This window comes from Otolemur garnettii, unplaced genomic scaffold (genome assembly GCF_000181295.1).
Source record: "Otolemur garnettii isolate 467f Iridium unplaced genomic scaffold, OtoGar3 scaffold00020, whole genome shotgun sequence".
Classification (NCBI taxonomy): domain Eukaryota; kingdom Metazoa; phylum Chordata; class Mammalia; order Primates; family Galagidae; genus Otolemur; species Otolemur garnettii.
The window spans coordinates 25,405,769-25,419,296 of NW_003852415.1; the positions used below are offsets into that span (position 1 = coordinate 25,405,769).

At 53.9% G+C, this 13,528-nt stretch overlaps 1 protein-coding gene across 1 annotated transcript in view; it reads right to left on the bottom strand.

Annotated features, from left to right (window-relative positions):
* Window positions 1–8,340, bottom strand: part of CCDC85C (coiled-coil domain containing 85C) — an 83,901-nt gene extending 75,561 nt beyond the window's left edge. The window contains exon 1 of the mRNA XM_003787033.3: window positions 7,551–8,340. Coding sequence (XP_003787081.1) covers window positions 7,551–8,340 — 790 coding nt within the window. The remainder of the gene's footprint in view (window positions 1–7,550) is intronic.
* Window positions 8,341–13,528: the final 5,188 nt, after the last annotated feature.

The window sequence follows — 13,528 nt, forward strand, 5'->3', positions numbered from 1 at the left end:
TCTCTAAAAATAGCTGGGCATTGTGGCAGGCACCTATAGTCCCAGCTACTCTGGAGGCTGAAGCAAGAGAATCATTTGAGCCCAAGAGTTTGAAGTTACGGTGAGCTATGATGCCATGGTACTCTACCAGGAGTGACAAAGTGAGACTCTGTCTCAAAAAAGAGGGCAGTGCCTATGGCTCAAGGAGTAGGGCGCCGGCCCCATATACTGGGGTTGGTGGGTTCAAGCTTAGCCCAAGCCAAAACTGCAAAAAAAAAGAAGAAGAAGAAGAAGAAAAAAAGAAAAAGAAAATGTCAGAGCCATACCTGCTCATAGCCTAAGGAGGAGCACCACCCAGGGATGCCAGGTACAGCAGGGGAATGTCACAGAATCCACCTGCCTTGGCCCTGCCAATGACCCCATCCCTTGTCCTGAGGCCTTGCTCACCCAACTGCACCTGATATGCCCAGTGAATTCCCACCACAACCTGCTCTCTTCTGACATTTTCTCTTCTGATTTTTACTGATCCTACTCTGCCTTCAAGACCCAGCTCAGCTGCCAATGTCAGCCACCCTCCCCTGAGCTTCCAGCACACCTGAAGAGGGGAAGAGCCAAACCTTTGGAAGGAGCTCCTGGGCCAGTCCCCATCCCTACCCCTGCCCTGGGGTGATCGGCCTCACCGCTCTGACGCTGTTCCTCAGCTGAAACAGGAGTTCCAGTGGGCACCACCAACTGATGTGGGAGGCAAGTGAGAAGAAACCCCCGAGCACTTAGTACCACGCCAGGCATACATTTGGTTCCATCCAAAAAACATTTTCAGAATGTTCTATGCCATAGGTGGGAGTCAGGAAGACCAGGGCCCAGCCTCAGAAGCTCACAGACAGACAGACAGTCATGACTAACAGACAGCCCCAGCCTGCATGGCCAACCTGGGGTGGGCCCTTTCCCTTCCAAGTCTCTTGGTGCCCTGGGTTAGCTCAGGGCTTTCCGGCTCTCCCAGGCAGGGCATTTCCTCCATTCTAAGATACCATTACTCAAGAGCTTTTCCAGGGGGAGGGAGGGGAAGACTCTACAGCAAATGTGCACACTGACTCTGAAACACGCCCCACATTACAAGAGAGAAGGGGAAATGCCCATCTTTGAACTGAGGAAATGGCAGAACGCCTCTCGCTACTAAGGAATCAGAAAGAAGGAACTGGAAATGGGCCCTCACTTGGTCCCAGGGCCACCACCCTGGCTTTAGTTAAATGATGTTCCACACCTCTGTTTAAACAGCATTTAGAGGGCAAACCAAGAACATATACAGGCGAATCAATAAAACTCCGGATCTTTCTGCCCTGCTCCCCTGAAAGCCAGAGGTCAGTTGTGACTTGCTGAAGAGCAGGAATCCATCCCCAGGTGACCAGCTATAGAACCCCCACCTGTAGGGGCAGGGGAACACATGAGTGGCCAGTTCTCAGTACTTCTTAGGGGAGAGAGCCACTGATGACTTCTTATGATCAAATGAACATCTCTTTAGGAGACCAGCTTGTTCCTCTGCCCCTGAGCTTTGGGGGAATCCCTGGGGTCCCTTGTCATCATACACCAAGAAGATGGGGATTAGCTGCCTCCCAGCTCAGCCATTCAGAGCAGTCCCTGTGTAGATCTTAGACATTGATCCCAGCTAACCTGGTTGTAGGAGCAGGGAGAACAGCCAGGGATTGTAACCTGTGGGCCATGACTACTTTGTGAGTGGACACGAGTGAGAATAGAGCTGAACATGCAAATACAGACAGTGTATCAGCTGGAGGCAGCCACCATCTCCTATAGGCTCTGCCCTACCTAGAGCTCCCCTCCATAGCTTAGCTTGACCCTAGAGGTCAGAGGTCACAAGGAGGCAGGTGGCTAAAGGCGGGACTTTGTAGCGAGCCTGTCAGGCATGAGAACCAACATAGAAGGTTCTCTCCTGGGGCCACCGTCACAGTCATGCCCCCACCCAGGCCTGAGCCTCCTTCCCTGCTGCCCCCAGCTCAGCCTACACCACAACCTCACCAAAGTGATGCTCCTGAACTGCCACTCCCGGAGTCAGACTGCATGAACCACTGTGCAGAGGCACCCAGAAGTCAGACGCAATAAATGCTCAGCAAACACTAATGCTTCCCTTCTGATGAGGTCAAATCTCACCACCCGCTGGCCTTCAAGAGTCCAGCACCACCCTCGGTGACTCCCCACTCACTGAACCAAAGATTCTCAGAGCTGCTCACACGCACAGTGGACCCAGAAACACCCTTTTCCAGGGTCTAAACAGGGGTTTGCACACCTCCTGTCTGTGGAGCTCCACCCGCAGGACTGCACACAGCGCTCCGGAGGTATATTTCCCACACACATCCTGAGTCTGTCTTACAGGTCCTAGGCTCTCCGAACCCCTCGCACCTTACCCGCTCTCCTTATTCCTGCCTGGAATGCCATCTGCCTTCCATTTCACTAGACAGGACTCAACCTGGCTGTGACACAGGGGTGGACACAAGTATGTGCCAGGGAGTTCTCCTACCTCCACCCCTACCCTAAGAAGGCAAGGAGGGTAAGAAATAAGAGGTGAGAGGTTCAGGAAATAAGGATATCCTTTAAGGCCCAGTTATTTAGGGCTAGGGTATTATTATGTTCAGGATATGGACAATGAAACTGACCTTCAAAGGTTCAGTACACTGTCAGGGTTATCGAGCAGGTAGTAAGGCCAAGATTCACTCAGGGCTTAGACTATGGAGCAAAAGCACTAACCAGTAGGCTACACTCCCCTAAGCATACCCAGTGCTGAATACTGCAGCTGGGAGACAGCTATACTGTTGAGTTTACATACATCATTACAGCCCTTTTTCCTTCAACCCAAAGGTTGGTAATGTTTCCCACTTTGCAGATGAGAAAACAGAGGCCCTTGGAAGTTCAGCAACTTGCCTAAGGTGCTAGACTTTCTTTTTCTTTTCTTTTCCTTCAGTTATTTATTTATTTATTTATTTATTCATTTATTTACTTTTGAGATCATCTTGCTGTGCCTCTGTCACCCATGCTAAAGTGCATGCCATCATCACAGCTCATAGCAATCTCAAAATCCTGGGCTAAAGTGATCCTCCTCCCTCAGCCTCTAGAGTAGCTGGGATTATACCTGGCCAATTTTTCTGGTTTTTGTAGAGATGGAGTCTCACTCTTGTTCAGGCTGCTGTAGGCTGTCAATTCTCTATGCAAGCATGGTATAGCAAATCCCCACGAGTGGGAAAGATTATGCACAACTGCTGATTTCCTTTTATCATGCCGGTCAACTAAGTATGTGTCCTAGGAGCTCAGAGGCTTTGGGGAAGGGTCTAATAGGCCACCAGCTGCAGTGGGAAGCCAACAGAGCCAGCCTTGTACAGAGAAGTGAGGACAGACACCCCTTGCCTGGAAGAAAGACACCACTTGCCCAGGCCCATGCATGGCTTTCCCCCTCTTGCTGCATGCCAGGAAACAGAGGAACAGCTGTTAGGCTCATGGTCCAACTTTCCAAGAGGTGCCCCACCTTTGTGGCACAGGCCACCACCCCCTGGAACTCCATGGTAGCAGGCATAGGGCCACACGTTCAGTCCTCTGACACAAGAGACTTAAGACTCATCCTAGGCTCCCTGGCCAGCTCCACAGTACCTGAGCAAACCACCATACCTCTCCAAGCCTCAGCTTCCCCAGCTTCCCCTCCTATGAAGATGCTGAGGCCTCCCTCCAGAGGCCATCTGGAAAGGGAATGGGGTTGAGACAAGCAAGTTTTGCATGGTAAACTGTGAAGTGCTGCACAAATCTCATACTCCCCTCAGTCTCCTGCCTGTGTCCCTCCTTCAGTGTAAAGTCCTGAGGACCCAGCACCCCAAGGCCATTGACAGATCCCTAGGGACAGGCAGGGGAGGGAAGGGAAAGGCTTATCTCACCCACCCCATAGTCCTCCCTGACCTTTGCTCCCAGCCTGCCAGGGTTTAGGAAAAGCAGCCTTATTAGCTGAGCCTGGAAGCTGCACAGAAAAGACCTATTCAGGGCCAGCCCGCTCTGTCTTTTTTTAAAGGCCCAGACCACCCACTCCATCCTCCCTCTTAAACCAACAAAAACACAAGCAGGAGAATAAACCCATCTGATTTTGAGAAACTCAAAATTTTAATCCTAACTTTAAAAAAGGTAAATGGGGCTCATTCATGGGCTTGCAGGGAGGTTCTGGCATCTCTGGGTCAGCTAAACGGGCATGGGGGAAGGGGGAGAACATGCCAGGGGGCCAAGGTGCTACAGTGTGGCATCCAGAATGACAGAGGGGCAGGTGGAGAAAGAGCTGAAATTCTTTTCTGTTTGAAAATGATATCAGTTCATGGAAGGAAACCTGACTTTCGTGTTTGGAGTTCACCTACCTCAATGGGCCACACTGGATTAGAGACTGGAGTCCAGACTTCAGTCAGCCCAGCCCAGACCTCTGCCTCCACCAACCCAGGAGAAAGACCAATTTGCATATGCATTCACAGGCCCGCCAGACCTGGTCCCAGTCAGAGGTTGGCTTGAATACAGATGGGCCACCTCCCACCTCAGCCACTTGAGGCCTTCCAGGGCATGGGGGGGGGGGGATGAGGGGGTGGACCAGACTGGGACAGGCACTGCCAGCTCCACCAACAGGACTACAGAGCCACCACCCCCCTCCCCTCAGCTTGTCAGCACATCAGCAGGTGCAACTACACAAGGGACTGGACACAAACATTCCGGTGAATTGTCTAAACAGCAAACAATTTTAAAGAGAAAACCAAAGGCTGTTTGGCAAGCTCCCAAAGACTCTAACTGGAGAAATGCACTTATTGCATGCACATCCAGATCTCACTTGACCTTGTATGGATAATGAGGCACCCCACATTACAGAAGAGGAGCAGGAAGAGGCTTGGCAAAGTTTAGTAACTTGCCCAAGGTAAGTGGAGGATCTGAGATTCAAACTCAAGACAGTCCAACCCTCTGGGTAATGGGGTTATCAACCATCTGCTCAGAGGTCACCGATAAGAAAATGACACTTTCCAGCACGGGAGAAACAGGGCAAACCTGGGTCAAAAACCAAGAATCAGGAGTCACCAGTGTCCTCTGATTTAAAAATTACAGCAAAAATGAGAGCAGAGCAGGGATGCAAGACAGCCTATGCCCTGAGCAGCAACCCCATCCAGGACAGGCGCTTCCAACGTCAGCTCCCTTCCCAAGCAAGGCTAGAAAATTCTCTGAGCCTCCACCTACTTGTAAAATGGGGATAATAATGCTTCTCCAGGATTACTGTGAGAATAAGCTGAGACCAAGTACATCTAACTCCACTTTTGCCACCACTCAAACAGAGACTCATTATCTCTCTCAGCTCAGGCACAATCATTGTTCAACTTAAAGCTATAGGTTCCAGTAAGAAAAGTCCAGTTTCTAAGAGAAGGGCCTTTCCTTGTTTCTAGGCATTCTATTCATAATGGTAGGAGGAATCTTGAGGCCACACAAGACTTTAAGAGACAAAACTAAACAAAAACAATCCTATCTGGAGCTGAAATTTCTAATAGTAATGCTGAATTTTCATTTCATCCCAAAGCAAAGCTTTGCTTTCACCAAATTTGCAACAGTCCTATTCTAAGTGAACTTGGGACCCGGGGGGCATGGATTCTGCAGGAAACCCTACACCTCAACCTCCCTCCCCGCCCCCCACCCAGGCTCCCAAGTAAGTAGAAAACCTCCTGGGTCTAGCCCAGTACCCCTTCCTCATTATTCACTGTGTTACTGCAATACTGGGCCAGTCTGGGCTCACATCTCCTTGTCCAAAATATGGCAGAACCTCTCCCGCAAATATGCTACAACACTCCAGCCCTCCAGTGTCTTGCAGAGAGTCACTCTTGCCAAGTGTCACTGATGACGCAGCTGAAAAATAGTAACATTACATTTCCTAGCCATAAGACTGCAACAATCTGCTCCTTAGCTTTGCGTTTAGGGAAACTGAGGCCCAGAAAACAGACTCTCCAAAAGACACCAGGAAAGTGACGCCAAAGAGGCTGAGGTGCTCTAACAGGGTGCACATCCAACAAATTAAACTACCTAACTTAGCTTCTCCCAGTGGCCTTAAGGAGCCTGCAGTGGGAGGTGGGGTGGATACAGAGTTACAAACAGAAACCTGAGTTGTAGTTATAGATTGCTAATCAGTAACAAAATATCCCTCCAAACCCAGTCCTGCCCTGAACTCAAAGACCAAGTTGGTAAATAAAGGAAAAACAATGCTGCACTGCCATTTCCCTCCATGGGTACAGTTCCCACCCCAGCCCCCGCCCCAACAACCCGGCAGAGGTTGCTTGGCCACCAAACTAAAGAGAAAGCATCCCTCCTGGGCTTCTGCTGTCACTCTGGGGAAGAGCAGTTATTTAAGGCCTGAATACATTTTCTCTGAATTAGGAAAGGCTTTAAAAGGGACCCAGAAAGGGCTGTTTATTCTCCACCTTCAGGCAAATAGTTCAGGCAATCGAAATTGCCACCAGAATTGGGAGCCAAGCCATCAAAACTGGAGAAGAACAGAGAGCCCCCAAGTCCACCAGGCAGGAGAAGACTCATCAAAGTACTGGGCGGGAGCAGGCTGCTGGGCTTCAGGAGACCCAAACTGGGTGTACTCTCTGCACAAGCCCAGCAGTAACATAGGCGTGGAAGACAGTCAATGAGTTTTCCTGAGGCCAAAGGTCCTCCCACCTACACACCCCTCCCCTGCAGATGACCACGGCACTTCCTGTAAGGCGATCAACAGTTTACAAATCCCTCAAAGGCTTTATCTGCACCACAAACCCATGAGGCAGAGACAAGGAAACTGAGGAACCTAGAGGAGAAAAGCCAGGCTCCATTCCACCTACATATCCCTGGGAAAGGTATTAGAGCTTCAGCTGAGAAAACTTCCCCAATCAGAAGTGCAGAACTTAGAAACAACCAGGAAGGCTCTTAGCCCCAGGTCCTCAGGCCCAGATGCCTCAGTATCTCAACCAGGCTGCCTGTGCTCCTTCCCAATCCTCACCCAATACACGGAAGCATGGGAAGAACAGAAGGCAGAATTCAAGCCACCGCACACACGGAAGCTGCTTTGGTTTGGGGACGCCTGTTGCTCCCTCTTGGAAGCAACAAGAGGGGAAATTCTCTTGCGCTCAAGGGGCTTCCTCCCACCCCTACCCCTCCTCACCTCCGTTTAGAATTACCCGCTGCCAGGCATAGATTTCCAGGCTGGGATGAGACACCGTGAGCCAGCCCCAAAGTGCCAGACGCTAATACTGACAACTCTGCAAGGGAGAAACTTTCCAGGAGTGGAACGCCTGGCTGCTGATTCTGAGCTGGACAGGGACTCGCACTATCCCTTAACTGGTCGCCACCACCAAAGCCCTACAGCGGGTGGGGGTGGGATCCTCCAGCCCAGGAACCGAGGGCAGCTGGAGGGGTCTAGAGAGAAGGCTGCGCCAGACGTGAGCGGGGTGGACAGAAAGTACTTAATCTCACCATCCCCGAAGTTAGGGACTTCAACAGGTAGACCACCACTGCCCAGCCCGTGCAGTCCTTACCGTGCAGACCGTTAGGGATGCTGCGGTGGTGGGGTGGCGCAGACAGGTCGTCCAGGGACCGACGCGTAGCTCCAGCCTTGCCGTCCGGGGCCTTGTGCGGCCCGGGGGGCAGCAGTGGGGGTGGAACGTGATGATGGTGGTCGGGGCTGCCGCCGCTGCCCGCGCTGGACGTGCTGCTGCCGTCGCCCACGTCGCGGGCCCCTGCACCCGCCGCGCCCCCAGCCAGCGGCCCGCTCAGGCTGGCCTGGCTGTCGATAGAGCTGCGGGAGCCCGCACCGCCGCCTCCACTGCCCGCGCCCCCTGCCGCCGCCAGAGACGCGCGCTCCTCATCCAGCAGCAACACCAGCTCCTTGAGCTCCAGGTTCTCGCGCAGCAGGGCCTCCTGGCGCGCCTCGAGCTCGCGCAGCTTCTGCTGCGAGCGAGCCACCTCGTGCCACACGGCGCCGGCCGCGTGGCGTCCGAAGCGCTGCCACTCGCGCGCCAGCTTGCGCCCCTTCTGCCGGTCGTCGTCGAGGAAACAGCAGAGCTCGCGTAGTTCCTGGTTGTCGTCCTGTAGCCGCTGGTTCACGTCCTTGAGGCCGCGAATCTCCAGCAGGTGCTGCTGCAGCCGCCGGTTCACGTCGCGCATCAACCCACCGTGCTCCAGCATGAGGCCCACCTTCTCGCCCTCGGCGCGCCGCAGCCTCCGCGCCAGCTCCTCCTTGCTCCAGCGTAGCAGCTCCTCGTCCGGCACCTGGCTCAGCTCCTCCGACGCCGCCGCCGCCGCCGCCGCCGCCGCCGGCTTCGCCATGGCGGGGCCGTCACCGCGGCATCGCCCTCGCCCTCGCCCGGCCCGCGCTCCCCGCGCGGGGGCTAACCTGGGCCAGTCCGCGCGCGGGCGGGGGGAGGCCGGGGGCGCGTGCGGCCCTCCGGGTGCCGCCTCGCGCCTCACGCAGCGCCCGCCGGGACTGCCTGGGAACCCGCACGCCTCCGAGCTCAGCGAGCGGAGACGGCTGCTGCGTCGGCGGTAGTGCTGCCGGGCGCTCTCCCGGCTCAAGCAAAGCAGGCGGAGGCCCGCCCCCGGCCCAGCTCCTGGAGCCCCAGCCGTCCCGCCCACCCCGGGCGGGGAGAGGGCGGGGCGCCGCGGCCCGGCCCCGCCTCCCAGGGAGACTGGGGCTGGCGCGACACTGCGGGCTCCGGACGTCCCCCAGCGCGGTGCGCCAGCCCGCCCGGCGCCCTGCCAGAGGCGCGTTCGAGCCTCAGTCCCGCCTTCCCGCTTGTTTGATTGGGCCTCTTTGGGGGTGTGTGGGAAGGGCGGGGCGCACGCGGGGGATGACGCGGAGATGGTTCAGTCCATCCGCCGAGTTTCCAACCCCCTCTCCTGGAGGTTCAAGTTTCTGCGCCCAGAGGACGCGGCCTTGGCCAATCCCTGGGCTACAGGGAGCTTTTAAAATGCAGGTACGGCTGCGGGGAGGGTGGGGGTACGGTGGGAAAGGTAGGGCCGGGCTTCCCTTAAAGGAGACGCGCGGAAAATGGGCGCCGGGGCCCCTCCCAGGCCCGCGTCCCTCGCCCTCCCTCCCTCACCCCAAATAAACAAATACCCACGATCTGGGCTACAGCTCCCCTTCTCCCTCCCGGGGGCACTAGAGTTCAGCATAGTCTGACATGCGACGAACAATAGGGCTATGACACGAAGGTCGCTCTCTCCCCTCAGCAGGGCCGCTCTTTGTCCATACCCTAACCCCGAACTCCTCCGCTCACATCTCCACCCGGGTCCCCACTCGCAGGGCACAGTGGGGCTACGTTTCCACTAGATCCTAGCCCAGGACTGCAGCTCCGGTGTCTGATCCCCCAAGAGGGCCAAGGCCTTGCCAGCCCTGTCCCGGACCGCAGTCCGTGCTCTCTTCGCTCCTAGGATAGAGTGAGGGCGCTGGGGACTTGCCCCCTGCCTGGAGCAGCACACCGAGCCCGGCTTCTCCGCCCACTCGACCGCTAAGTCCCTGGAATTCCTAGGAGAATCTGAGACTCGTGAAGTGGAAACCCCTGGGAAGAGTAGGGAAAGGTCTCCCACGGGGGCATTAATGCCTACATCCGTGGGCGCACAGCCGGCCGTAGAACTCCCTCCCCACCTACATCCTCGCGAGGCACGCGGCTCTTTCCACAGCCTGTAAGTCGGTCTCGTTATCCTGCGGTCCCCAAAGCTCATTTACGGCGCATCGGCTCCCAGCTGAGCGAGTGGGTGTCCCTCCCTCAAGACCCGCAAAAAGATCAAACCCGCGCATGAGACCGTGAGCAGTCCACGGCCTGGAGCGCGCGCCCGCGCAGCAGCTGCCGTCCGCGCTTACGGTTGCTCAACCATTCATTCAACCACTAACTACCCCGCGACTACTCTCCGCCAGGCCAGTTCTAGCCCCAGCCCCTCTGCAGCACCCAGGGACTGTGCAGCGCATAAGATAGCAGAGGCCACTGACCTCTAGGGGGACTTGCCGTGAGGGGTGGGGGTCGGTGGTGAGAAGAATATAATAAACAAACTAGATAATTGAGACTGTTTGGGGGCGGGAATTAAGACAAGCTACTGTCACAGAAAGGGGTAATCAGTTACTATAGATCCTTTTAGATCCAATGGTCAGGGAGGGAGGGACTCAGGAGGTTCATCTAAGCTGAGATCTGATGACTTGGACAAAAATGAGGAAGAGGGCATTCCAGGGGGAGGGAACAGCTAATGCAAAGGCCCTAGGGTGGCTGTTAGTGGCCAGTTCAAGCAAGTTCTGGGGCCTGGAGGTGGGCCAGGGAAGAGTGGTGAGAGATGAGGTGAGAGGTCAGAGGGGCCAGGTCATGTCTGATTCTGAGGTTACTGGAAAAGCCATGAGAGTTTTAGCCCAGCAGCAGTGTAACCTGGTTTACCTTTCAAGAGGCTCACTCTGGCTGTCTGTGGAGAAGGGTACAAAGAGGTCCAGATTCAGTAGGATGGTCTTCACCCATCCCCCTCTCTCCAGCTAGTTGGTCTGGAGAGGGTGGTGGGAGGGGCTGAGCTGGAGCACATCTTCCAGGTTAAACGGCAGGGTTGCCAAGGTTTCCACAGGCTTTGCCTAAGTGAGCCAGTTCCTGAGAGTTGGAGAGCAACCTCCCTTTTGGGTCACTGTGTGCTGCAGGACAAGCCCAGCCCAGTTTGGGTTTAGAGAGAAAGGGGGTTGCAGCTCAGGTTTGGGGAAGCTGCAGGTCTGTCTTTATTCCCCAGGAAGCCAAATTAACTAGCTCCTTGGAGGCTTCCAGCAGAATGAAGTCTGTGAACAGAGTGGCTACTGGGAGTTCAAAGGGTGACCATAGGATACATGGTAGGATGTGCCAGTTCACCAGGGAAGTTTCTGAGACAGTTAACACTGCACTTTATGAGAACCTCCTCCCCATTTCTGTATGGCCCCAGGTAGTTCTCTGTAGCCTGTATCTCTGTTCTCTGATCCTCCAGGGCTGGCAGCCTCAGCTAATCTTTACAAGAGAAAAGGGAAGCCTCTATGTAGATGAGATTTGCATCCTCTATAGACTGTGCAGACCTAGAGTTCTTCAGCCAAAACTCGACAGCTTTGCTAACATCCTCCTAGCAGAACAAAGGAAAAGTACTGATGTTACTGGGTGGCTAAAGGGAGAGTTTCTTTGCTTCCCACACCAGGGCTGGACATGGTTGGCCAGCACAGAATAAAACAGGAGGAACTGAGAGAGCCCAGAACTGAAACAGGGTCCTGAAGCAAAGGGCCCCTGAAGGCCAAAGCCTCCTCCCTGAGGGCCCATGTCACAGGGTGTGGCAAGAGACACTGTGCCTCCTACAGCACTTACAGTCCAACACTACCAGGATCCCAAAATGTCAAGGGATTTTACTGGACCGTGGGGTCTTGTTCTGAAAGGCTCTGATGCAGTAAGAAATCAGGGCCCATTGAAAAGTGACCATAAATCTTAGCAATAAAGGACAGTGTTGATAGGGTACTATGTACCCAGCACTGTGCTTGAGTTTTAACATAGATGATCTCATGGAGTCGTCACTGAAGTTGTATAGGAACCCCTAGTCTGTACTTTATGATATAGGAAACAGGCTCACATAGGTTAAGTCACTTGTCCAAGGTCACACAGCAAGTGAATGAGCCAGAATTCAAACCTAGGACCATCTGAGCCCAAGAGTGTGCCTTACCCCATAAACTACTGCTTTCCGTAGCTCAGTTTTCCCTTCTCAAAGAGGAGGAGACTGAAGACTCTGCCATGTCTATCCTATGTAACTCTGGTTCTGTGATGTGGGTTCTGCACTATGTCAGGATCATACCACCTACTCCCTCCTTCTTCAGGCCTTCCGTGTTGTAACCAAGAGACTCTGGAGCCTCCGGTCAGCATCTGTGGTCACAGCTTTCCTGCTATTTCTGCTGAGAGATCGCAACATGTCATTAGTTCAGTCTCCCAGGAACAGCTCCATCACAGACTTGCTAGGTGACCTTAGGCCAGTCCCTTTACCCTCTCTGGACTACAGCTTTCTCATCCAAACCCTCCCCTGCAAGGCCAGTGTCAAGGACCTGGCAGAGCCCTTGCAAAGCTATGGAGAGGAAATTCACACCTCCTCTCCCCTGGATGTCCTCCCATTCTCTGCACCTGGTCATCCCATAAGGCTATTTACACCCATTTTCCAGGGGCAAAAAGTAAACTGAGGACTGTCCAGGTAACCTAGTGCTTGCCCCTGGCAGACTGAGATACAAAGGATGCCAGGCGTGGCTCTATGCTGCCACCTCCTTTCCTTTGGGATGAGACCAGCACAGAATATGGGGAACCTCAAGGGCATAGAGTTCAGTGATCAGGTGTTTCAACTCCCACATTTATAGGTGAGGATGTTGCACTAAAGCTGCAACCACCAGTTTGCCTGCATATTGGCTCCCTGGGGCAGCAGCAGAGGGTCCGGGGAAGAGATGGGTTTACTCAGTTCTACTGTTACCCAGTGTGCCGTGCACTGCTCTGGGGCTCAAGAATTCTGGAATACACAAGATGGGTGCCTAGAGCTGCTGGTGTTGTGGGAGCAGGGGTGGAGCTGAAGTCCAGAGGGCCTCTTGTGTGTCAAAAAGCCTCAAGTTTAACCTGAGGGCAGAGGGGAGCCTTGGAAGGGCTTAGAGCAGTGGAGGGACCTAGCCAAACTTGTGTTTGATTAGAGAGCACTTAAGAGGAAGTGTGAGGGGAAACTCAGCTGAGGCTGGGTCACAGTGAGAAGGTTCTGAGTGGGGAATGGAGGTAAAGGGACTGACTGGGGACTGTTGGCATCCAAATCCCTCCCAAACCCTCCCTTTGCAGTCTAAGCCATTAGAACCACCCCCTTCAGTGGCTGATATTGCCTCACATCATTGTCCCAGGAGCCAAAGAGGGAGGCTCAACACACAAGGGAAACTGAGTCAGGAAAGCTGTTTTCCGGACTAGCTCTCACTCACCTTAAAGCATTTAAAAACATTCTTTCCAGGTGCAGTGGCTTGTGCCTGTAGTCCCAGCTACTTGGGAGGCTGAGGCAGTTAGATTGCTTGAGGCCAGGAGTTCAGCAACAGCTTAGGCAACACAGTGAGACCTCATATCTTTTAAAAAATGAAAAAAATTAGCTGGGCATGGTGGCATGCACCTGTAGTCCTAGCCAGGGTCCAAGATGGGAGGATTACTTAAGCCCAGGAGTTCAAACTTGCAGTAAGCTATGATTATACCACTGTACTCTGGCCTGGGCAACAAACAAGACCCCATCTCTAAAACAAAAAACAAAAAAAATATTCCTGTGATAAACTAGTTTCATATTGTACAGAACATCAAGCAAGCATACACTGGGAAACCGACCACCCAGATTAAGGAACCACCACCTCCCCACACCCTGGTCACAGGCTCTACCCTTCCCCCACCCTGGGGTAGACAGGATTCAGAATGTTAGTAATGCCTATGCTTTCAGTGTACTATATTTTACCCTTACAACATATTGTTTGATTTAACATGTTTTTGAA